Below are 26,935 nucleotides of genomic sequence, written 5' to 3' on the forward strand. Positions count from 1 at the left end.
TGTCTAGCATTTTGGACATTATAAAGAGTTGTCTTGAGATTGGTTCAGTCAGTCAGCCAGCCTTTTGTAAACATAAAAACAAATCTGGATTATACTGACTTGTAAATCTTCAGACCCATCTCCAAGTTGACCTTTCTATCTAAAATTCTGGAGAAGGTTGCCTTTCTACATCTGCAAACTTTTTCAAATGAAAGTGGAATTTTTTAATTATTTCAGTCTGGTTTTAAGATACACCACTGCACAGAGTCTAATATTTTCAGTGTTCTAAATGATCTGTTATTAATAAATGACTATGTTGATACAGTTGACCATGATATCCTTATCCCCTGTCTTGAGCAGTATGTGGGTATTCAAGGAACTACTTTGAAATGGTTCGGGTCATACCTCACAGGCAGAAACTTTTAAGTCAGCCTGGGAAATTTCTCCTCAGCTCCTACCGTGCTTCACCAAAAATAAGACAGGGTCTTATATTAATTTTTGCTCCAAAAGATGCACTAGGGCTTATTTTCAGGGAATGTCTTATATTTATTCATGTACAGCAATATACATTTATCCAAATACAGTCATGTCATCTTCTTCTGGAATATCGTCATAACTCTCCACATTCAAACCCTGAATTCCAGCCTGAATTTCTTGCTACATCAGCTGCTTTTAGGATCCTACAGGATCGAGGTGCGCACTTTGATGTTTGATGAATGGTTCGATGTGTGAAGCAAAATGCCAACATACAGATGCATTTGTGGTGCTTTTATATTCAAGCGTTGCATATTCCCCAAAGTAATGACACAATATATATATGTCTCACATACTATCGTCTGTGCTGTGTTTTTTTTTTTGCACCTTTACAATACCGTCAGAATGTATGGTGGCGTATTTGACTCACAGAGAAAAAAATAGGGACATAATGAAAATGTCTATTTTGTGATTAAAGTAAAAATTTTGGCTTTAACCTCAAAATGTCGACTTTAATCTCGTAGACCGTCGTAAATGTCATCTTAAAACCGACCCAGTTGTTAAATCGCTACGCGCTTCTGGGACTTCCTCCTGAACTGACAGCAGCAACTGCCCCACAGAATATATTACATTTATGATATTCCAGCTCTCTGCACATTTAGAATTCTTAGATTTATACTTGATATCACTTTCATAATGAAATGCATTAAAATATGTATGTTACATTTTACAGATAAATCGTTAACTTTGTTTAATGAATACTGGTAATAGTTACACATATGGGGTGGCACAGCGGTAGTACTGCTATCTCGCAGGGAGTCGCATCCCATATGATCCCTGCCTGGAGTTTGCATGTTTTTCCTGCTGGGTTTCCGCAGTGGGCTCAGTTTTCCATCCAAAGACATGAAAGTTTGGTGATTTGGTGAAGCTACAATGATGTTAGTGTATGTGTTTGTGTTCACCTTGCGATGAGCTGATGCCTCGTCCAGGGATTTTGTTTCTGTCTTGTGCGGATGCTGCTGGAATGGGCGCATCCCCAAACTGATGGATGTAATCATTAAACATCCTTTTCAGAGATATTGTGACAAGGTGTCCTCAGAATTTAACAGATGTTTTGGGCACACGCGTTGCATCACGTGAAGTATAAACCTGGCCTTAGGCACCTTACTTTTCAGCTGACGACCTTGACTAGGGCTTATTTTTGGGGTAGGGCTTATATTACAGAGCAGCCTGAAAATCATGCTAGGGTTTATTTTCGGAGTAGGTCTTATTTTTGAGGAAACACGCTATCACATGTGGTGTCCCTCAAAGATCTATTCTAAGGCCTATTCATTTTTCAGTGTACATGCTGTCCTTAGGATCCATTTTTAAAAAACATAATATTTCTTTCCATAGCTACGCATATGATACACAGATATATTTTCCACTGAAACAGGTTCACTTAAAACTTTATTTGAATGTGTAGAAAACATTAAAACACGGATGTTGCTAAATTTTCTTAATCTAGATGACAAAAAAACAGAGATTGTGTGTTTTGGACCTTCTGATCTTACTTGTGCTCCAAAAATGAATCTTGGCCCTTTGAGGACCTACTGTAAGCCTTTTGCAAAAAACTCTTGGTGTGCTTTTTGATAATGCCCTCAAATTTGATAAACAAATTAACTCCATTGTTAAGCCTGTTTCTATCAACTCAAGGTATTGGCTAAGGTCAACCCCTTTCTTTCTATACATGATTTTGAAACACTAATTCATGCATGTGTCTCTTCTTGGCTTGACAACTGTAACTCATTATACTTTGAAGTAAATCATCTCTTGCTCATCTTCAACTAGTCCAGAAAACTGTGGTCAGGCTTCTAAAAGGCACTCGAAAATAGAACCACATCGTACCAGTCTTAGCTCCTCTCCACTGGCTTCCTGTTCACTACAGGAATGAGTTTACAATTTTACTGTTTGTTTTAAAGTCCATGAATGGTTTATTCCCATCTTTTTTACCCTTACTCTCCTTCATGATCATGAAGGTCCTCTGACCAGAAGTTATTGGTTGTGCCACAATCTACATTTAAGCTTAGAGGGGACCATGCTTTTGCAGTAGCTGCTCCTAAGATTTGGAATAGTCTGTCTTTTTATATTAGGTCAGCCCCAACTTTGGTCACTTTTAAATCCTGCTTGTATACCTATCTTTTTGCCTTAACATTTTTAAACTTGTATGTGTAGATTTATTTTGATGGATTTATTTACTGTATAAATGTACTGGTGTATTTATTGAAGCTGTATAGCATTTTAGTAGACTTCTGTTGTTGTTAAATGTGCTCTATAGATAAAATTGATTTAACTTCAGCTTTTACCACACTTTAGATAGTGGTTCTTTCTCCTTCTTGGTTGTCTTAAAATATCACAAACTGACTCCATCAGTCAAAAAATCCCAATGAATGGACATGACAAAACACTAAACACGTAAACACAACAATCACACAAAACACAGAAATCCTATTATCACTATAACATTGTATCACCTTCTGCACTTTACCCACAAGGCATATTTTTAGGACAATTTTACAAGTGTACAAAACATATGCAAAATGCTTAATTCCCATGACCCTTCTAATATTCAGGGAAAGACAAAGTTTGTCCACAGTGTTCAACAGCAAGGGTGGATTCTGGATGTGAGGTCCAGCTATCAAATGAAAAATCTGTTCTAGTGCCTTAACATAGGCCTCTTTTCATATTTGTAATTTTTCATAGACAGGATGACAAGATGCAGTCAAGGCTTGAAAAGTATCCACAAAGGGAGCCTAATGCTTGTGTGGCTGTTTTTGAATAATATTATTTGTGACCAGCACACACTGGAGTAGACTGCAGGCAAGTTTGATGAGGACTGGATAAGAAGCCTTCCAAACTGATGTCATGCTTGGCTCTCAACCAAAAAGTTGCTTATTCTTTTCATGTGAACTGGGAAGGATTCTTCCAAATGGAGAAGTCCACGTACCTCAGGTCTTGTTCACAAATAAAAACTAAGATTATCATGGAACCACGGTAGCTACAGCATTTCTGCACACATTGTACAAGACCTTTCTGGTGTTGTGGCAGCTAAGCTTTAATTTACTGATCAATCTACAACCCCATCCCCATCAATAGTCATAAGTACCTGATAGTGACCAAAACAATGAGACTGAGAGAATCAGAGGCCAAAATACATTTCTTGTTCTGTGTTTTTACCTCAGACTGGATACTAGAGAGGAGCTTGGCAAAATAGGTAGATCTTGGTGTGAATCTACTTCTTAGTGCTGGGCGGTATACCAGTTCATACCAAAAACAGTTTTTTATTTTTGTTTTGATTTGGATTTATCTTATACCACAACACTGGTTTAAATAACCTAAACAACGTTCGGAATGTGGCACAGCGGGAAACTGTTTAAGGGGGGACCTTTTCACTGCTGCACCAGAGTACATGCGTTAGTGGAGGTATTGAATGGTGAAAATGGACAGAGAACATTCTGAAGCTGTAGCAGATGGTAAAGTTGAACATGATGACACAGAAGAACTTTTGCTGAAAAAAGGAGCCATGTCTGTTGTCTGGAGATACTTTGGTTTTAAAAGGTCGGATGTGGACCATTAGGTTTAAATGTGTGAATACTGTTTCTATACTACTGGATAATACTGAAAGCCAAGTTGTACTTGTTTTATTTTTTTTTCAGAACTGTGTAATGTACCTGGGTACTGTGTAATAGTGTGACGACATGTTGAATTTATTCTCGACATTTCCACTTTAATCTCAATGCTTATGATGAGAATAAAGTCGACATGTTGACTTTATTCTCGCCGTTTATGTCGAGATTAAAGTTGATATGTTGACTTTATTCTCGTAATTTGTCATTAAAGTAGAACATCATAAACTAAACATCTTAAAATGAATATTTAATTTACTAGATTTTCTCAAACCCCATCATAAGTTATGTAGCACATTAAATGCTTTGTGTTACATGTTCCCTGAGCCATGTTAATCGCTATGTGCTTCTTAAACTGTTCCTCTTGCACTAAGAGGAGGCACAGGCAGTGATCACCACACAGAATACATTAATTTCATGATATTCATGCTCCCTGAACATTCAGGATGCTAAGATAAATACTTGATACCATTTTCATGATGACATGCATTAAAGCATGTATTAATCATGTGGGGGGCACGGTGGTATGGAGGGTGCACTGCTGCATCGCAGCAAGGTGGTCCCGGGTGTTCCCTGCCTTGAATTTGCATGTTTTTCTGGTGGGTTTACTCGGCGTGCTTGTTTTTTTCAAAGTCATGTAGGAAGTGGGGTTTTGTTATGCTATATTGACCCTGCCAGTGTATGTATTGCTCGAATTCACCCTACGATGTGCTGGCATCCTGTTCAGGATTTGCTCCTGCCTCACACACAATGCATGCTTGGATGGGTGCAACCCTGAATGGATGGCATAATTAAACATGTATAACAAAGATTTTTTTTAAAGTTCTGAACACTCCGTGGTCTAAGTTTATATCTAGTGTTAATTTCACAAGGACGTTTATCGTGTGGTGATTGGTTATGTGAAGAAAGAAAAAGGAAGGACAGGAACTGGGGGTTTGGTACATCGGACAGAGACAGCACGCATGCAATAAAGAAAGCCCACTCAGATGAACATCCATTGAATTCTGTGTTTATGTCTCCGACAACCAGATCACGAACCCAGTATTTACACAATATTTAAGTTAAACCTGTGCGATACCCATTCATACATCCAGTGTCTTAGAGCCTTGTCACACCTTCCATAAAGTTCTCTACAATGAAAGTCCACCTGGGGACCCCTTACTGCAAGGGGGCAGCACTACCGTGCATGTTTAATACCTGCTTTAATGCATTTCATCATGAAAATTTATCTTAGCATTCTACATTTTCAGAGAGCAGGAATATCATGAAGTGAATGCATTCTGTTCGGCGATCGCTGCCTGCACCTCCTCTTAGTGCAAGAGGAAGTCAGTTTAAGAAGCACGTAGCAATTAACACAAAGCATTTAATGTGCTACATTAACTTATGACGGGGTTTGAGAAAATCTGGTAAATTAAACATTGATTTTAGGATGAAGTTTAGTTTACAACATTCTACTTTAATGACAAAATAAACTATGAGAATAAAGTGGAAATGTCGACTTTAATCTCGACATAAGCGTCGAAATTAAAGTGGAAATGTCGACAATAAAGTCGACATTTGTGTCCGTATTTTTTTTCACCGTGGCCCTAATACACTTCCGTAGGGCTATACCACAAATAGCATTATAAATGCAAGTTGCAGTTTTATTATGTATGTATATAGCTTAGCTTGAAGCAAGGTCCATATTAATGCAGTTTGCCTTAATGATGGTTCAGCTGGTAAAGATGTCATCACCAAATTGCACTTGTTTTATTTTATTTTAATTTGGTGAATACTGTGTAATGCACCTGGGCTTGAAGTCTTGGAAGTAATAGTATTATTACTGGAAGTTGCACTATTATTTATTTTATTGTTATTATTTATTAGTTTAAATATTACGCAGTTTAATGATGGTAAAGTTGTTTAAAAAGTCACTTTAACGTGTCCATTGACAGAGATTGTTAATATTAACAAAGTGTAGTTGGTTTACAAAAAATATTTACTATTTATTCCTTTTCTAAGACAGGTTCAGTGCAATACAACTTTTGACAAGCACCTCTGGATATTTTACTAAGTCTAAATGCCTCTTTGGATGGTTGAAAATATGTTGTCAAAATTAGTTTAAGTTGTTTGCAAACTTTGTTCAATAAAAAGGCTTTATATTTTGACTACATCTGTCATGCAATGTGATTCCTTCTCTTCATTAGTGCCACCCCCCTGAAAACTATCACTTTATGGGGCCATGCAAACCTGTATTAATAATTGTGTGCACATTAATATGTTTTTTTCATACAATGTACAATTCTCATGACAGTGGAGTAGGTTATTCTTAGCCAGTAATTGCAGTGGAAAATGTGGTTAACAACCACTCATGTATGGGAACAAAATACCATCCAATACCGTGAAACCGGTATAATTTTGAAAAATACCGTGATATAGAATTTTGGTCATACCACCCAGCACTTCTACTGCTACTTTGCTTTTAAGAGCTGTCAGTTAAAAAAAAAAAAATCACACCAGTGTTTGCCAGACACTTTGATTGTACCACCTTTTCTTTCATTGATTAATGGCTGGTATCCGCACCCTTTTATGATGTTTGTCTTATTTTCATAGAGGTCCCAGTGAGTTATGTGGTCTTATTAATGATAAGGGTAAGGTTGGTGTTTCAATACCATCACATCCTCTACCTCACTACTTTAGGTAATCTTTCCCCTGTTATCTAACAACCTAATTACTGGTGTTTATGGTTGCATAAAGGTGTCATAAAATTTGATGGTATGATCATTAATACAGTATTTTCATAAATATAGTAATAATTTCGATATGATTGTAGCCCAGGGCTGTGCTAGTTGCATTGACGGGCTCTGCTGTTCAAATAAGTATTAAAGATAAATGTTTTAAAATGTGGAGCCAGTGAAGGCTTCATTATTGAGATGTTGAGCATTTTATTTGTCAGACAAGGCAATGTAGTATCTGTTAATCTTAAAATTGTGGTAAAAAGGTACTACTGCTATTCAGTGAAATGTTGTATACTGCCATTCACGGCAGGAAAAATGTCACTGTACGAAGCTGAAATTTAGCTTTCTGTATTTTATACATCTGTTATGGCATGCAAAGAATGACAGCATCATTGTTTTGTTAATGATAAAAACTTTAACCTAGCAAATCTTGTGCTTTCTTGAGGTAAATGTCAATTTGAAATTACATACACCAGGGCTGTTAATCATGTCTCTCCCTCTAAATGGTTTTACAAGCTAACAGAGGTTGTTTAAAGTTTAAAGGCTATTTGCATATAAGGAACTGTCAGTAAGTTTTCCTGGTTCCTAAAAATGTCTACAGAAAGAGAATTTCTCATTCTAACCAGTCGTGTCAAAGGTAATTTTAAAGTCTCTGCAGTTATGATCCATTTGAAAATGGACATAATAAAAACTGCATAAGCACATAAAGAAAACACATTCAAAAAATCATACTTTAAAACTAAATAACAAAAAGAAGTCCAAAGACAGCTCAATTCAGAAATTACACTAAAACACTGCAAAATTCTTCAGAATCATTGAATAAAAAAGAACTTGCATTAGAAACAATGCATACCTTATTAAACCAAGTTTTTACTGTTTCTCATTGAGATGTATACAAAGAAATCAACATCAGTCTAGCAAATTGTAAATGAAAAAAAATTTAGTAGCAGGTCATTTTCTGCATATCAGCAGTGTGCACTTCTGAGCTTGGTAATGCAAGGATGCTATTATATTACAGAATCAGAGTTTGACATTGTACCTTGAACATAACCTTTCTGATATGCTTCAGCAGCAGTATGAAGTTGCTTACAATATATCAGTTTAACTGAAATTTTAACTAAAATACATACTTTCATAATTTTCACTGTAATAATTGTACTAGCTGAATTACTTGGCAGTATCTGCATAAAAAGTAGGAAAGAGATGAAATGAAAAAGTAACAAAAATTACATACAGTATTACCAAAAAAAAACTAAACTTATTTTATTTAGTACATGACTATTATTAGTATTGGAAAGCTTCTTTTTAAATTCTTGGTTTTTCCTTCTAGAGTAAAGTGCCCCAAATTACATTAAATAATTTCAGACTCAATATGGCCCAAGTTTCATAGCCTTGAGGCTATGACACAAATAGAGAGCAAAATGCTTGATGAAACAAAAGTTATATGTGATAACCATCATAACACAATCAAGCTTGTGTGGTACTGTTATTTATTGAAAACCTGATTTACAGTATGAAGTACTTGTGTTCCAAATTTCAAATACTTGGTTTAAAAAACAAAGTTTTGTATAAAGGACAAACAAACTTAGCTGGTGCATTATATAGAAGATATAGACTTTCTTTTAATATTAGGTGTAATAGCAGAGACCATTAAAACATGAACAGTAATGCCAAAATAAAATAAACCCTAATTTTCTTGGGTTTTTACTTGACAAATCTGCTTTCAGGAGGAAGAAGTTTATGTCAATGCTGCTGCATCTTCTTTGGTTGTCTGACAGATACCCTGTGACTGATACAGGAGACAAAATGCTTCTTGTGCTGTAGTATAAAATAAACAAACTTTTTTATTTTATTTTAAGCTCTCACTTATACTCAGGTAAAATAAAGTATCCTTTCGACATCAGTGACAAATTTCTTCTTAAGCAACAAAAAACATAAAAGGCAGGGTAACTCAAAAGTATGTATATGTTGATTTTGTGAAATGGTACAGCAAAATGGTAGAATGATGGCTTTGCAGCTCCAGTTAACAGTCTTTCAGTTGTAATCAGATCATCATCTGTGACCGGCTTTTATAACAATTTATTTTTTATAGCCCAAAATCACATAAAGAATACCTCAATGGGCTTTAAAAGGCTCTTCTTAATTGACAGCCCCCCTCCCCCACCAGGCTAGACTCTCTAATAAGACAAGAAAAAACTCCCGAAAATTTTTGCTGGACAAAAAACAAGAAATCTTGGTGAGGGCAATTGAAGCATATAACCCCTAGGTTGGGTGTGCAATGGGTGTCAAAAATAAAGTAAAATACAAGAGAGAAAACAGAATTTAAGTAACTAGTCCTATATTTAGAGCTAAATGGCCATTATAGTTATTGATCTCAAATTGAATGAGATTAGTCTCATATTAAATGAGTACATGGAGTCTATCACTTAGACGTCTGTGATGGGTTGAACCGGGATGGGTATTCAGATGTTTCAAAAGAAGACTTTTGTTGGTTTTAGTAATCACACTGGTCTTCAGTACAAAGTTCCAGGAGGGAAAGTTGGGAAGTTCTAAAGAGACATCAGGGTGCAAATTCTAGAATATCCCAAGAGAATAAAGACACCTTCAACATGAGCTGAAAACTGTTGTGCCAACACTGATGTTGTTGCATTACAACTCCAGAAGCTACGGTCCAAATATAATCTTAGACATTGTCTGTATATTCTGCATGAGCTTGCTGTACTGGCCTCCCAAAATTGATTTTTTCAACCACGAATTTAAGAGTTTTAATGAGCATACATAGTGATGGTGCAGGTAACATTAGGTTAAGTGATCTTGAATTAGAATAAGCTGGTCTGGAAAAAATTACATATTATATGTGCAAATTCTGCCTTATGCCTGCATGGATTTCTTTATCGATTTAAACAGCCTTTGTTCCTTAAAAAAACTATTCTAGAATACTTTTGATGAAAGACATAAATTTATGACACACATATATAAACATTATACTTAGTAGACTGTACTGTTATAAATAAAATAACATGTTTCGTTAAAAAAAAAAACATCAATCAAGTTAGATGGTCAAAATAAATACATTTTGTTTTTAGAATACATGGCCAAAAATAAATGTTTGGCATTAGAATTGAGTTTTAGTTTAGTTTAATTTTAAATCTTAAAACTGTAAAAAATTCTCTGTATACCTATTTTTGGAACTCCATCTGTATGGTACTCTGGGAACTGACCCTCTGACGGCACACTGACTGTACGGCGTAGACTGCGTCCTTTAGCGGCCTCAGACTGATTTTCATGAAGCACTTCAACTGGCATCTGTATGGTTTTAAACAAAAGGTTTACTGTACTATACTTCAGGAAAAAATTATCTTATACTGTATACATATATACATACACACAATACTGTACATATATATATATATACACACACACATACCAAACACATACCGAACCAAACTCTTCATGTTGTTATACAACTTCAATAAAATTATTAAAGTTTACTTGGAAAAAAAGAAAAGAATCTCATTTAAAGTACAGTACTGTATTTCCTTTAAACATTTGATATTTTAAAGATACAAAAAGAATTTAGATAGTTAAAAAAAAGAAAAGTTGTATAGGGGTACACATCACAAGATTTTCTGTATAACTAAAATGCATATTGTCGTATCTTTAACAAATGATTTAAATGTTCAAGTCAAGGACAGAAAAGGTATGTGAATCCTTAAGCAGTTCTGTCCTGAGGTTAGGAGATATTTTGGCCAATTGCACTTCATAGAATTATTTCAACACATTTACATTTCTGAGATGTCTTGCACAAACAGTTTGCTACAGATTATGCCACAGCAATTGAATAAGACTGAGGTCAGGGCTCTGACTTAGTCATTTTAAAATGCAGATTTTCTTGTCTAAGTTTCTCTTTTATCCTGTGTATTGTAAAAGTAGACTAAAGCATCCTTAAAATCTACCCAGCAACACTTGATAATGAGATGGCCAAACCAAGGTGGGAAAACTGGTCTGGGAGGCTGTCTCCAATTTATGATAGTCCTTGTTCCAATGTATAGTATGGAGACTGGTTTGCATGTGACTTTTCAGGGCTCCATTACCTTGATTCTCTCACTGATCAAACCCTATGAAACAATCTGTCTTCTTATTCTGACATGTACCAGAACTCTGCTTTTGCAAACGTAAAGTTTACTGTCTGAAAGATTCAGTGTGACTGTACATTGCCATTTGCCAAATAGGTCCTTTATGAGTTGGCAACTATTTTACCGCTTAATTCATGACTCATTTTATTTTGTATTTAGTAGTGGCTACCTGGCGACTGGGTGCATCTTGTCCATCATGTCCAAGTAATACAAACCTAAATTTTATGCCTTCTTGTTGGTTTACCTATCACAATGACTGTCACTCTGTCAACCAAAATGACATTCTACTCTTAACACTGTGGGTACATTTAAGCCATTAGGTACATCAATCCAAACTCTGGTTTCAAGGTCCCTTTAACATGTTCTAGCAGGGCATGTTACGTCTTTTGTGATGGATGATTTTGTTATGCTTTTTCTTTGATACAATTATCTCATGTAGAGAATCCATTCCCGGACGGGTTTATCCATTCCCGGGAATTCGGGAATCCTGCATGTCATTCCCGGGAATGACACAGTGCACGGGCATCTCACATGTGAACGGTTTTAGAATGGCCGACACTTATTTTTAATAAAACTACTGCAATATGTTGACACCAATAAAAGAATAACCTTATCTACAAGCAGTTCATGCTGTCATATAAGTACATGTATCTAGTTCAGGGGTGCCCACACTTTTTCAGCTTGTGAGCTACTTTTAAAATGACCAGGTCGAAATGATCTACCTACATTAAAAATTATATATATATATATATATATATATATATATATATATATATATATATATATATAGTGCATTGCATAGTTTTACTGTCAAATAATGCATTCTGGGCTCATCAGGCGTACACACTCACTGCACGTCAGCATCAGAGGCAAAGCCACGGCGTGTGGTTTGTTTATTTGACAGCATGTAGATCGGGGTAATTACATTCATGGCATTCGTAGTCTGAATCACAATCTGATTGTATGGGTGCATGTGGGATGACCAGTGTGTTAGAAGGAAAGAGATCTCAGACTGGCCGCCCTGTATGTCAGTCAAGTGGCAAATGCCATAGGGAGGATATATGATAGACTAACATTTAAAAAAAATTTTTTTTGGATGCAACACGATCTACCTGATCAGATACTGATACACTTGTTCTAAACAATGCCCGCGCTTGCGTTGCTGTGAAACACTGCCATTTCAGCTTTTACTGATGCATCCAGTTTCTTGTCATCATTCTGTGATGGCAAGTTTCTTGGTATAGATAATGCGGTTGCAACAGACTGACGCATTGCAATTTCAAGTTGCTGTTCAAAGCTGTTGCCTGACAGACGTCAATGAAGTCTGCCCTGTCCCGGTATTCCTGAGCTGCCGAGTGCAGACTCTTCCCAGTCCACTGTGCTCAATCTTAGTCGGAGCTGGGAGACTGACGACTGCTGCTGGTTGACTGAATGAATCTGCAAAACACTACACCGTGGGCCAAAAAACCGTGCCACTTAATATTTTCAACTATAACTCTGTTATTTCTTGATCGATTTTTACACTTTTACACGCTATATATGCGAGCTTGGCCGTTCCCGGTTTCCCGGGAATTACAGCAGTTTCATTCCTGGGAATGCGGGAATGAAAAATGTCCAGGGAGCCCGGGAATGGATTCCCTAATCTCATGTCTGTCCATTAATTCTTGTGAAACACATATTTAGTATATCAGTCCACACGTGTTGTTTCAGATAGCATATATGAAGACATTCAGTTATATTGCAGACAACTTTGAAGACAGAAGAATGGCCTTGAATGCAAGATTACTATGAGATTTCCAGGAGAATATAGATTTCAAATGATTACCGTAAAAGATCATGTTGTTTGTGTAATGTAAACTTAACAAAAGCATGATTCAATTACATATGGTAAACATGCATTAAGATCACATTCTCATACTATACTATATTTATATCTTATAACCATGTCTATCTATCTATCTGTCTATCTATATCTAACATTATTATTTTGTATTACATGTACTCAAAACATCATACTTTTCTGTAAAATATTTAGATCTCATAACTATCTCTATATCTAACATTAAGACTGAGTGTCATTGGTACCTAGAGTCTGGGCTGGCAGTATCGGTCACAAGGCTAGAATAAACCCTGCCCAGAGAGCCTGTCAAAGCTATAGAAAATAAAAGAATTTTAGTTAAATTAACAAATTGTATACTTTACTTCTAAAGGTAATCAATTCCAGATTGCTGTACAGATTTGGTAAAATTTCTCAAGGATTTTCATAGTAAACTTTGCAATTTGTAGACTAACAGGTCAACATACATTTACATTGCCAGACATGTAGTGTATGGCAACAGGTATTTTCTAATTTTGAAAAACTAGGGGGCTCTGCCCCCTGCTTGCTTCGCTCGCCAACCCCAGGGCAGGCACTACGCATTAGCCACTTTGCAGCTCTGTCGTTCACATATGGGAAAGCAGATGTACAATTTAAACAGATTTTTAGTTTCATGTGAATTGTTACATATGCATAATAGACCTAACTGTTTTACAATACAGTAAGTAATTAACCATAGTAAAAAAATAGTAAATAAAGCATAATAAATTGAAAGAAAATTATGTTTCATGTTGTGTTAGAGGTATTCGTTGCGTTATACATTTTCGTAATGTTTGGCTTTGAAATTAACACGCAAATACTTTTTAAACTTACACTTTTACTGTAAAACTTCAGTAAAAACATTATTTGGAATTAATTTTTCATCAAAATTGCTTTGAATTTTGATTCCGTGTTTGGAGTTACATCATGACAACTCAACGTATAACTGCCCATGAGTGAATATTGTTTCTTTTTCTCAAAAAAAATTTTTTTTTCGAATGTTTGCCCCTGTGATTTGTTAATTGTCATGGCATAAGCTGTTCTAACAGGAAACTGTAAACGTGTTAATACGAATGGCATATCAAGATCTCCTGATGTGCCTAATGTTATCCGCGGAAGATGTACTACATTACCTTTCTTGTTGCCTGTTAAAATTTTACATGTCAGAATTGTTAGACCAATTTTGAATACAACTAATCTTGTCCTATTGCATAGCCCATCACTCATACATAAATTACGCAATAACATTATGATACATCATTCTTACAACAGTAAGACCGGACGGTGTTAACAGTTGTAGATATTTAATTGGATATTGTAAGTTGATGTTTTCATCTTCCGCACAGTCACCACCAACTGTTTCAGCATATTCTGTTGATACGCATTTAACCAATTTCCCGTTGTAACTGATTGACAATTTTCGCGTTAATTCGTTTGACTTCATTGTTTCTCTGTGCTAGGATTGCCCGTGTGCTCCTTTCTTCTGTTGATAATCCTTTCGGATGAAATTCTTCAATAAGATTTGAACATAATAAGTCTTATTTTATTGGGAACTTAAAGTGAAGAAAACAGAATAATTCATAAGAGCTGAGAGCGCAGGATCTGTGTCTGACAAAAGCATTTTCACAAATGAGAGGTGATAGGACCATGGGTGTGGGCCATTAACCAAAAATGGTTGAGAGGAGGGTGGGACTTGAAAAAATCTCTTGGCAATAGTCTTGTCTCGTCTGAAGATTTTCTTTTATAACAGACAGATAAGGATGAAATTTCAATTGCATAATTCATTAGTCCTCAGTTGCCAATTAAACTAACACGCACATTTCTCTGGGAGTACTTAGAACCCAATGTAAGCATGGGGGAGAATGTGTTAGCCCTGCAAACATGACCATGCACAGTACTTGAATCCTGGATGCTAGAATCATGATGCAGTAACTCTAGATTCTATGCCATAGTGCCACCAACTTAATAAAGAAACACATCCAGAAATTAGTACCCCATAAATAACAAAAAGTAATAAACTCATTTGATACCTAGTTCAAATGTTTACAGCTACTAAAAAAAAACAAATGGAGCTACAGTTAAAATAGTCTTTCATGTTAAAATATCTATAAATATCCCTGATAGGCAATGTTTTTAAGAAGAAATTATTTCTTTGTACTACAAATTCAAACAACTAAAGAATAAATTCACATTCGGAGGACATTTGTTGAGTAATGGGATGATCAATGTAAAACAGATAAAGCACTTGTTAAAAGGGTAAACTTAGCTAAACTTAGTGATTTTTTATGATAAGAAAGATTGTAACAAACAAAACCTGCTTGTTGTTAAAAAAAAGCTTCATTTTTGTCAGAATTGTACAGATTGAAACATTTAAAATGTATGTAATATATTTTTCATTAAAAGAAAAAGTATTCCTGAGATTCACAGACATATATATATATTTACCTCTTCTTCCTTGTTGAGCAATATTAGTTGACTATCAGTGAGAATACAGTATTTTCTTTCCCATGTAGTGGTTTCAGTGTACGGCGACTGACCGCAAGACATTCTGTGGGTAGGTGGACCTTTTACATCTTTGAATAAAAAACAAAAAAGAAAAAAAAAAGATAAATTAGTAACAACAAACATACATAAAATAAAGTTGCAAAAAGACAATTAGATAGATGTGATATTTAATTGAAAAAAATACACATATACCTGTGACTCACTGTTACTGAGTATAACCAATGTGTTCTGTCATACAGTAGAAAGTAAACACTTGTGAGCAAACAGTAATTTGAAAATGGCAGTGCTTTGTTTTCAAAAATAAATGTCTTGATAAGCACTGCCATTTTCTTATTAAAATCCCAGTGATATTTGAGATTTCATCATTTGCCACAATAAAAAACCCTCATAAAATACATTAACTAAATAGTCAACAATAATGTTGATAGCTAAAATTTGACAAAGCATTTTTCACAGCAAATATGCTGTGTCCTTGTGTCCTCGCTAGTGACTTTGTTTGCCAGATGTTTTCTGGAAATTCACCATGCAGCCAACTAAGATAAATCACTTTTCTCTGTGCCTCATAATGCTTTGCAAGGCCAGCGCTATAGCAGCCATGCACAGAACTTTAACCCATATATACATTAAGATCATTACCTGATCTGCTTCGTACACACATGTCACAACCCCATCCTTGTGCTCGCGCTGTGCAGTACCGGATGGCTAATTATGCATGCAAAATTAAATCTTACAATAGCAAATACTGAATTACAAACCTTACTGACTGGTTCACTGAAAAACCAGAATTTAAAAGCATATAGTTGCAAAAACCGCTTTAAAAAGTTGGTTTAAATGGAAATTTCTTGAATAATCTTGTAATTCACTACTTCAATAGTACATAAATAATGTTTACATTTTTATATTTAATATTGATTTTAAGCAGTAGTTTTCAATAACTGGAGAGAAACTGACAGAGAATAAATTTAGAATATGTACATGCTAAGATACAGTACATCAAATAGTTCATGATATTTCATTCTTTATAAACATTACAGTGAAATCCTCCAAAAATTTTGAACCTCATTTGTTGTTAAACTGGTGGGATTCCCATTTATGACACATAATAAAGTTCAAGTCTTGCATTGTATTTTGAAATTTATGAATGTCAATACTTGTTTACTTAAATTATAGTTGGGTAACTACTTGATGGAGATACCATTATTTTAAAGCTGTTGTTACTGTTAGCATTTATATATTTTATATTGTATTACAGAAAAGGGTCAGTGTTGTTCATTTAAATAAATGGAGGTACTTTAATAAAAGCCATTAAAATGGATTTTTGTTTTTGCCATGGTATCGAAAGGTATTGAGTATAATAAAATTTCATTGGTATTGGTAGTGAATGCAAATATTCTGGTATCATGACATCCTTACTCTTTACTATTAATTAGATTTGATTTTGGAGATACCACTATAAGAAAGACATAACTGATTGATAACAGTTGCATCATATTAAGTGTATATATTAATATTATCTATTTCACAATCTCTGAGATCAAACAGAATAACACAAGCATACAAACAGCCACACAAAAGTTACTTATATACAAATTTTGAAACAAGATAAACACAAGGAAAGCTAAACATTTACTACAATATCCATAGATTAGAAAAATGCTTTTATAGAATCATTTTTTTTTACAACTCACAAAGTTAGAATTACTTTTAAAATGTAGTTTTTTTAATCAAAGAGTATGCATGTAAAAACTTGTATTATAGGCCAAGAATAATCATTGACTCTGAACCCTGAGGCATGTATGTTAAAATTCAAACAGAGTGAATTTAACCACAGGAGGGCACACAAGTACTGCTATAAACACCTTACTAGTGTGCTGGCTGTGAAGTGCATTCTGGATGTTAATATATATTATATATTACTTCTGCTACTATATAGCCAGTTGAGTCAGGTAAAGTGATTTTTGACAGTGATCAGTTAAATATGTTACAATATTTTAAATTAAGACAGAAAGACAATTAAATAGAAGACTAATCCTTTCAAAATGTAAAATTTGACAATTGTTCCACTATTCTGAGAACTGTTGATAGCTAAGATGAATCCATAATGTTCATTCATTCTCTTAACCCACTTATTTCAAAGCAGGGTCTTTAGGATGTTGGTAGAAAGCCATAGTGTTTGGAAAACTGTATGCAGACACTGACAGAAATATGTAAACTCCACAAGGGGATTAACCGGCTGAGATCTGAACCAAATTTTCTGAAACCTTTGAGGAAACTCCACACACCACTGCTCCACCATGCATTTTATTTTTTTGTGATAAATGAATTTATCAAGTGGATTGATGGCTATATGAACACTAAACTTCAGCATCATGGTTTAATTATCTTTATTAATGCCTAAATGGTAAATTACAGATCGTCCTGAACTTGAATCTCAGCTGTAGAGCAGATTTAGAATATTTCTTGGATGTACGTGATTTATACCAATGTATTTGCTTGCATGCAATGGAAAAGCTCCTCATTAGTATATCCTGGCTAAACTGAATATGGCTTGGCATAAAATCATCTATAACCTTTAGATCAGATATTGTCTTGTATGAATACTGTATTTTGGACATTTTTCTATAGTACTTTTTACCCTAAACTGCTCATGGCTCAGCATAGTGTCAACTTTAGATAAAATATAACGCATGAAATCATAAAAATTGTGACTGCTAACATCATCGGTATAGACATAAAAAAAACCTTGTGTCAATTTAGAATGATAAATGACTTGGCTTCAAAGATGCTGCATGGAGAGTTCAGTATTTAACATTGATTTTAGGCATCAATGAAATTATATCAGCTGGTTTTAGAAATATGCCCTTCAATGGACTTGGGCCCTTTTAGGTTTAAATTTTCTGTGTATTCATTGCTGAAAGGAAAGGGCTTCAATCACAGCAATTGTCCAATTTTTTAAAGGGGCTTCAATAAATGGGTGGATGAATGCAATAATGTATTTCATTTTGCTAAGCTTGATCCCTAGTTTGAAAACATTCAAAAACAATTTAACAAGACTGAATATTGCAGACCCTTCTCAGTTACACATATTTCCAAAGATAAAGCAATTGTGAACAGTTCTCTTCAGAGTATGCATTTGTCCATCCAATTTCATATATGTTTATCTAATTGCAAAAAGTTGTGGGGAGTCACATTATTAAAAACTATATTGTTCTGTATTAGTTGTTCAGTAAGGTATCAGACTACCTATTTTTACAGTGTCTTCAAAGGACTTCTGAATGCGAAATCAATACAATTATACATTATTAACCTTTCTGTAAGTTACAGTGTTATTTCCCTCTTTTTATACTCAATCATCCTTTCAATTTTAATCCAACTAAATTATGTATTAGGGAAGCAAACAGCAGAGATGAAAAGTCTAAAATCTTATTTAATACAAATCACAAAGTTCTTCTTTCTTTTCGGCGTGGTGGTGTGACTTATGGGACTCAATGATAACGGTGACATTTTGAAGGGAGCATTAGGCAGCTGGGGAAGATACCTTTGGCAAATTGGTCTGAAGATAGCATCAAGAAGGGAAAAAAAATGAGACTCCCATCATTTCTAAAAAGACAACAACGTGGAACAGTACAGGCAAGGGAAGGGTGTTCATCAAGAAGCAAGTGGTGGTAGGATGATCCATGTAGCACCTATAAATTAGGCTAAGTGTGGGATGATCCATTCCAAACTCAAACTTGGGGATTTAGTGTGCAGTACATATAATAAATAATCAGTGAGTTACTTTGAATTGTTATTCAGACATTTATTTATATGTTTTTGCTATATCTACACATACAATTAGCTAGAATTTATACACACAGAGTATAAAATGAATTTATATTGCACAAAAAAAACACTTTACTGATAAAGAATAACTGAGCTATAAAGCAGGTTTCTTTAAAAAGGTAAATACTAGAGATAAAATAATCAACAAGAGAAAGGTGATGGTCAAACCCAAAATGTTTTATAAATTTGCCAGAATGTTCTAGTAACAGAAAGGAGGAGGGAGACTAGAAATCTAAAATATTGTATTGTTTATTGGACTAATTCTTATAAGTACACAGTAAGATGATAAAAAGAGCAACATATGTCTCCTTCTGATGCCTCTTTATCACAGGTCATTTAATGTCCGAATGCCATCTTGCTGGAATTCACTAAAGCCATCCTGCCTTTGGAATTCTTTCCCAAATCAAACTACCTAAACACAGTTGTTGAAGAGCTCATCAGCAAATAAGACCTGCCAATGCTGCTGTTGTCCCAGGGCACTTGTTCTAATGATGTGCTGCCTACCTATGCTATAAATGATCAGTTTGTTTCAAGAAGTTGAACAGTCATGTTTTTGTGTTATTTTTCTTACAGTCTGAGTGTGTGGTTCTTCCATCATCTTTTTTGTGTTTTATATTAGCAAAGCCAATAATATATATTTTTCAGGAAGTGAGTGTCCTCTGCAAAATTCAAGGAGTCTGGTACATTACTAATCCTTAAACTGCAAGAACTCTAACAAATTCACACAGAAAACTACTAAATGGAAACTGCCTTGGAATGCCACGTAACTGAAGGTGAAGGAGCCAGAGCTATTCACAGCTACTAGTAAAATAAAATTGATCCCATTTTTCACACAGAGTACTGTCTACTGCACTGACACTATGACCACACTTCAAGTATGTCATATGTGGGGGAAGAAGAGAGAGGGGTCGAGCCCCTTTTTAAAAATACGAGTAAGAATGTGTGGCATGTTCTAATTATCAGGGATTCACACCACTCATTCTCTTCAAGAAAACCCATGAGTGAGGTGGAATGAACACTCCAGCTTAAGTCAAACCTCAGGAGGGATAAAGCTTATTGCCATGCAATAGCAAAAAACACTTTATCCTTGCACAGATAAAGTCACATTTCAGCCAAGAACAAAGTTTCATACACATTTCCATGCTCCCCTATAGTTAAAAAGATTTTAAAAGTAGTAAGAGTGTTTTTTTTTGGCATATAATTTTGAGTGTTGATTAAATTATTCTGTATTTCACCCACTGCACAAGAAATTTCTCTTGTCTTATTTTGTTTTTTTCAACTATTTGTCATATTTGATCTTTCCCTACCATTTTACCTCAGGAAAATGATTATTGATTTTGATGCAATCAAATCAAAATCCTCATGTTCTGAAAAAATTGGTGTGTGAAAGAGAAAGTCATGTTTCAACATTACCGTCTGCATTGCGCATTGGCAAACGGAGTCTAAACTTTAGGAAAAGTCATTGCCAAAAAGCTGATCCACAGCCGAACTGGGCATCTGGCAGAAAATTAAGGGCACAGTATGTGCTCCATCTGCACTGTTGCTTGTTGCAAACCTATCTGAAAGAAATACATCTTTAGTTTATTCTGTTTTTTCGGTAGCAGAAATCAGACTTGGAACCCGGTGAAAATCAGATATCCCCTTTGTGTGCCTTAAAGTCAGTTTGAGAATCTAGAAACCTTCTCATTACAACAAGAGTCATATATATTTTACACTATTACACTGTGAACCTACCTAGCACAGTCTGTTTATACCTGAGTGACCCCTCAAGTAAAATATCGTAAAAGAAATGGTCAGGTGGTATGTGGGCATCATTTTCTATTTTTTTTATACAGGTTCTGGAACGATCTGTATCTCACAAAGTTAAAAAGATTAAGGCCACTTTAAAAGAGAAAGCAGGAAATAAAAATATATACAAAGACATTTTTTATGATCAGATTTATATTTAAGTTATAAACACCAATTTTTTTCTTCTTTCCCTAACGCTAGTTATACACTTACTATAAATATATAATGTGACACAAAAAAAAAGAGTTTTATATTGCCTGTTAAAGGCGAACTATGCTATATAAAATTAGATTCAAACCGAACACTAAATTTTTTTATAGTATCAGCAACATGAGTATGACACCTGATTTATTCAAGCACATTAGTAAGGCAGTAATAGCTACACAGAAAAAAGCACACAGACATGGTGAGAACATAACCAGATAGACTTCCTGGTATAAATGGGGATTACTGCTTTTCTTTTATCATTTAATGTACAAAATTAGATTGTGAAGTATTCTTTTTCTCATTTTCTAGCTATTTTGAAATTAAAAATTGTTATTTATATGATCTCACTAAAGGTGAAAGAGACCTATCAAGAAAAGGTTAAATTTTGATAAGGGAAGAAGAAGTGTACACTGTACATATCACATAAACTCACTGTATATGAAATCATTAGCATAAAGAAGAAAACAATCTCTGATTGTGTTAAGCTTGCACAATTCTGAAGTTTAATAATTAAGATTACTAAGAACTTGTCTGATGCATGCTATCCATCTAACCATTTTCAAAACTGCTTTGTCCATTTGTTTTACTGGCTAGAGGATTACTCATCAGGAGCATGCTGACAGCTCATCAACCACAAGCTACAATACTATTCCACAGCCTTACAGTAAATTTCAACAGAATACTAGGCAAAACAAAAGAATAAAGAAAATGAAAAACCTGCAGAGATCTTGCCTTAACATGCCTGTGTAATGCACACAACAACAAAGAAACTTAAGAAACTGACCAAGTGAAACTGGCAATTTGGAAAAACTGTGTTGGAAAAAAACTGTCTTGGGATTAAACGAGTTTAAGTGATGGATGATTAGAGGAATCTACACAGATGATGATTTGAATAATACATTTTTGATGATAGCCTTTTAAAGACAGCAGTGTTTTGGCAGCTTCATCTGTCTGCATGACCTGAAAACATATTTATTTATATCTGAAACAGCTGAAAAACATTAGAAGTTCAAACATAATTTTTTTTCTGATATTTCAGAACATTTTAGTGCTGAATATTCTAAAGTTGTACTTGGATTTGCATAAATGGTTAAAATAGGGAAAATAACCACATAATTTCAACTCTGCTTTTGTCATGTGTTTTTTTATATTTATGGAGGTTATTCTCTTATCTAGCACTCTTATCATAGTTTCCATATTTCTTCACATGGATAACTAATAGGGTAAGTGACTTAAATGACTCAGGTCATGCAGTAGGTTAGAGGTGAGAAATGAAAACAGCAACCTCTAGATTTACAGCCTAATGCTCTAGCCAATAGGCGATAAAGTAACATGATAAATGTATAAAAGCACCAAAGAGGACAATTAAGAATTGCAGGATAAATTTTCCCCCAAAAAATATCTGCTGAGGTAAATCAAAATTATCCAACAATTTTAATGAAACATTTTTTACAATTGTTATTTTACATTTATATTATAAATAGTATTTGCATTTCTATAAGACAAAATACATTAGAAATGGTTTGCATTTATTTAAAATTTAATGAAGATATCCTAAACTGCTCTTTTGTTCTCCATTACCTCACAGTAAACCAGCAATGCAAGGCACCTGGGCATCTTACTCGCTGTTTGTCCTTGACTGAACCTTCAAGTGTTTCTGCTTGCGTGTCAGCACGCATCAACAGCCACTGTTTAGCTGGTAAACTAATCCTTGCTGCTAAGTCAGCCCTTCACATTAACAGGATCAATTATCTACATTTGGAATGAGGATGCTATTAATGAAAATTAACTGCACACAATTATAAAATATTGATTAATTTTTATGTACATAGAAGAATGAATGCATTGGGGAGCCCTTCATTCTAAAAATACTGAACCATTTTATTGAATAGCTTGTTGGGTCACATTGCTCTAGGGATGATCTAAGCCTGGAGAACTGAATTTTACTGTCTTTAGTAAATTGTTCATCTAGACTAGGATATCAAACTCCATTTATTGATGGACGAAATGGCCAGTTAATTCATAAATCAGAAGCCAGTCCTTGCTGTTAATGAAATGTCATTAATTTTATGGTGTATCAGTGCTCTCATTCTGTCGTTTCTAATAATGTGGATTTTCCAGTTGTAAAAAAATAATCAGAATGCTTAGTGGATCAGAGCAAACTAATACTGATTACTCACTAACCTCAGTTCTTTCATTTTTCTTTACTGTTTCTTTCTATTTTTTTTTTTTACTGAGACAGGCATGTCTTAATAAACTAAACACACAATTGCAAATGGGGACCAGGTTAGCTTTTGTTCCATTTCTTAGCATTTTTTTTTATCTTGAGGAGTAAAAGAAGCTAAGGGTTCCAAACTTAAGTCAAAACATTTCTTACATTAGCAATCCTAAATAAGAAAACTGATGGAGATTAAAACCTGAAGCCACATAACCTAGACTTTTCTAAATACAGTATCTAATTATTGCCCATTCCTTATTCTGTCCATGGTAATGTTTTTGAGCATAGGTCCCAGTGGACAAGTTTCAAAAGGGACAAGACAAAGCCCATTTAACCTAAAAAAACTAGCAACAGTGAAGCATACTTACTAACTGTTGCTGAATACTCAGTCATGAAGATGTATATGAGACAAAATGATAAAATGTCATGTCATTACATACATGTTTAACCAGGTTACAATAAATGTATTGTTCGGCAATTAGAACCATTTCACACTACTATAATACATGCCAAAGCTCTGACTCTGCTGCAACTCTGCCTCACAGCAGATGATATATGCTTAAGATCATTTACACTATCTTTTTAGCACCACACCTACATCTTTTCAACATTTTGATAAGTATGCCTTCATTTTATGTCTTTGTAAAACCTTGTTTCTAACCTTACATAAATTATCTTTTTACGTATCATAAAATTATGTGGACTTTTTGTTCTCAGTGCTGATGCATCTGAGGCATGCATCTGTCCACCCATTCTTCTCATACAGCAACTGAATACTGACTGTTTATCCCTGAATTATGAAAATATATGTAATTTTATTGCATATTATTTTAGTTTACTTACTTGGGTGACCTGGTTATTGGTAATCAATTACATTTCTTGTATTTTTTTGTTTTCTCCAAGGCATGTCATACAAAGTAGTTGTTGGCTAGATAATAACTCTTCACAGACTGTTGCTTTGTAACTCAAAAAATAGACTAAAAAAGTGACAACTTTAGTTTCTGGGCTGTTTAATGCGTGACTGCTGAACAATACAATAACCTACATCAATCAGTCAGCTTTTATTTATATATAACAACTTTCTCAAAAAGCACTGTTACAAGGCGCTTTACAAAGTAGCTAAGGATATAATTTAAAACAACATAATAAAACAAGGTGTAATATAAGATAACAAGAATATGTTAATCACAGTAAAATATCCGAACTAAGGGAAGAGTGTGAAAATAATCTGACATTCAATCAGATAGTATATGCTGAATGTAGTGTACATGACAGTAGGCAGACAGTAAAATCTGGTATAAGCATAAAAAATGAACATCAATAAAGCAGGTATCAAGAAAATAAATACCATATAGGGAGAGAAGACCCAAAACACTACAGAGAAAACTGCAAATTTACAAAGTAGCTCCTTTCAGAGGACATGAATCATGCATCAGTTGTGCTTCCTGTCTTTCACACAGCTCACAGGGTCACAAGTATGACTTCTCTTGTGTGGTTTATTCCTATATTCTCAAGGTTAATTCTCCAACTAAGTACACTCATTCTGTCTTTCCAAATTTAAAAAAAGGAATAGGAGAATGGGTTATGATGATGTAAAAATATCTTTAGCTTAAATGAACCTTACAAGTGGATAAGTTTGTCTTAATTAAAAACCTAAACTGAAACCTACAACAGTTGCACAGTATACCAAACTGTTCATAAGAGTGGTGGGCCATTTCTTGTTGACACAGACAGGGCTGCATTTATGAAGACAGACTATGTCATTTCTAAACTAAAATCATTCACAACTGTCTGAAAGACAGGCCAATGCACATATAGTATGTGTCAATTAATGGATCATGACCTAAATGAGACCATGTATACAGCTATCGACTGGACGAAATCTCCTCTGCCAACATCCTTCAAGTTTATACTACAACCTTACACATTCACGATCCATGAGGAGATTGTGACTGGTATAGCCTCATTAACTGTCCTAGGGTTAAATTAAATATCTATTATAAAAAAAAAATCTTGGGAGGGAAGACTAGGGAGATGAGACATGATCTTCTCGAAAGACAATTTAATGTCCCGTGAGAGACACTTAAACGTCAGTGAGACAACATTTAAAAGATGTTCACAGACATCTAACCAAGCAGTTGTTGGAATGCTTTTGGCAGACAGACATCATGTGCTCCCAGCTCTTAAAACAACGACAAGCGATAAGCAGAACATGCAGCTCGCCAGCAGCAAGCCAGCAGATGATCCGACCATTTCTCCTTATCATGCATTCAGCCCCCCTCCCCCGCTTCACAACGCAAGTGGCAGAGACGTAAAGTGGCAAAAGGGCAGCTGCTGTACAGGCTTTGAAATGACAAGCAGAAAACGCAGCTCGCCAGCAGCAACAAGCCAGCAGATGATCCGACAGCAACTCCTTATCGTGCATTTAGTCCCCCCTTCACAACGCGAGTGGCAGACACACGAAGTGGCAAAAGGACAGCTGCTGTACAGGCTTTTAAATGATCGATGTGCAGTGCAACAAACAGAACACGCAGCAGAAAGACAGCAGCTGATCCAACGGCATCTCTTTAGAGTGCATAAGTAACAATTCCCATGAAAATAACAATCTCTTTGTATAAATTGTATACCCGTTAAACCAAACCCAGGGGTGGGCAAAGCGAACCCATGTCTGTGGGTCTGTCTGTCTGTCCAGCCCAGAAGTGCAAGGCTACAGCATGAAGCTCAAAGAGCCGGAAAGGCGGCCCCAAGTTAATGAGTCGAAAGAAGAAAGAAGTATGATATTTCAGCATGAGGATGAAAGAAAGTGACTCTGTCGCCAAAGTAAAACCGCTGACTAAAGACAAACTCGCTTATATATATATATATATATATTGTGAAGGAAGGCCGGCCATTTATCCTGGCCAATACCCCCAAGCCGCCAGGTGGAGCCCTCCTTGCAGCGTGGAGGTCCCCAGAAGACCAGCAGGGCATCATGGACATTGGAGTTTTATGCAAAGCCCTGCTGGATGCCGTGGGGGCCACAGGAGGGAGCTGCAGGGAGGACCGAGGGCTTCTTCGTGCCCTGTGACCCGGAGGTTCGTCACAGGAAGAGCGACGGACTTCCGGGTTGAAGAAAAGGACTATTTACCCTGACCCGGAAGGAATAAGGACTTGTGAACTATTGGGCAGAAACACTTCCGGGTCAGGAGTATAAAAGGACTATGGGAACTCCCAGACAACGAGCTGAGCTGGGCGGAAGGGTGGCAACGCGTCGGGGAGCTGGAGGATTGTATTATTGTGGTTATTTGTGATTAGTATTAGTGATTTATATGAGTATTGTGGAGGAGAGTGTGCTTTGTACACTGTGGAAGAAAAATAAAGTCGATTTGAGGACTTTTACCTGGAGTCGTGGACAGGGGTTCAAGGGAGCGAGAGCGACCCCTATCATTCACTATATATATATATATATATATATATATATATACACACACACACACACACACACACATACACAAACAATTTCAAGGTCATACTACACTGCACCAGGGTGTCATTTACATTATATGAACATAATTCATGTGTAGTTTCTT

General features: G+C 35.3%; 1 protein-coding gene across 5 annotated transcripts in view; it reads right to left on the reverse strand.

The window, feature by feature from the left end:
* rasal2 (RAS protein activator like 2) overlaps window positions 1-26,935 on the reverse strand; it is a 243,142-nt gene that overhangs the window by 104,708 nt on the left and 111,499 nt on the right. For all 5 annotated transcript variants that reach the window (XM_039734424.1, XM_039734422.1, XM_039734425.1 and 2 more), the window contains 2 exons: window positions 15,272-15,399; window positions 10,015-10,141 (listed from right to left, as the gene is read on the reverse strand). In XM_039734424.1, the coding sequence (XP_039590358.1) occupies window positions 10,015-10,141; window positions 15,272-15,399 (255 nt within the window). The remainder of the gene's footprint in view (window positions 1-10,014; window positions 10,142-15,271; window positions 15,400-26,935) is intronic.

The sequence above is a fragment of the Polypterus senegalus genome, chromosome 14 (assembly GCF_016835505.1).
Source record: "Polypterus senegalus isolate Bchr_013 chromosome 14, ASM1683550v1, whole genome shotgun sequence".
In the NCBI taxonomy this organism is placed as follows: Eukaryota; Metazoa; Chordata; class Cladistia; order Polypteriformes; family Polypteridae; genus Polypterus; species Polypterus senegalus.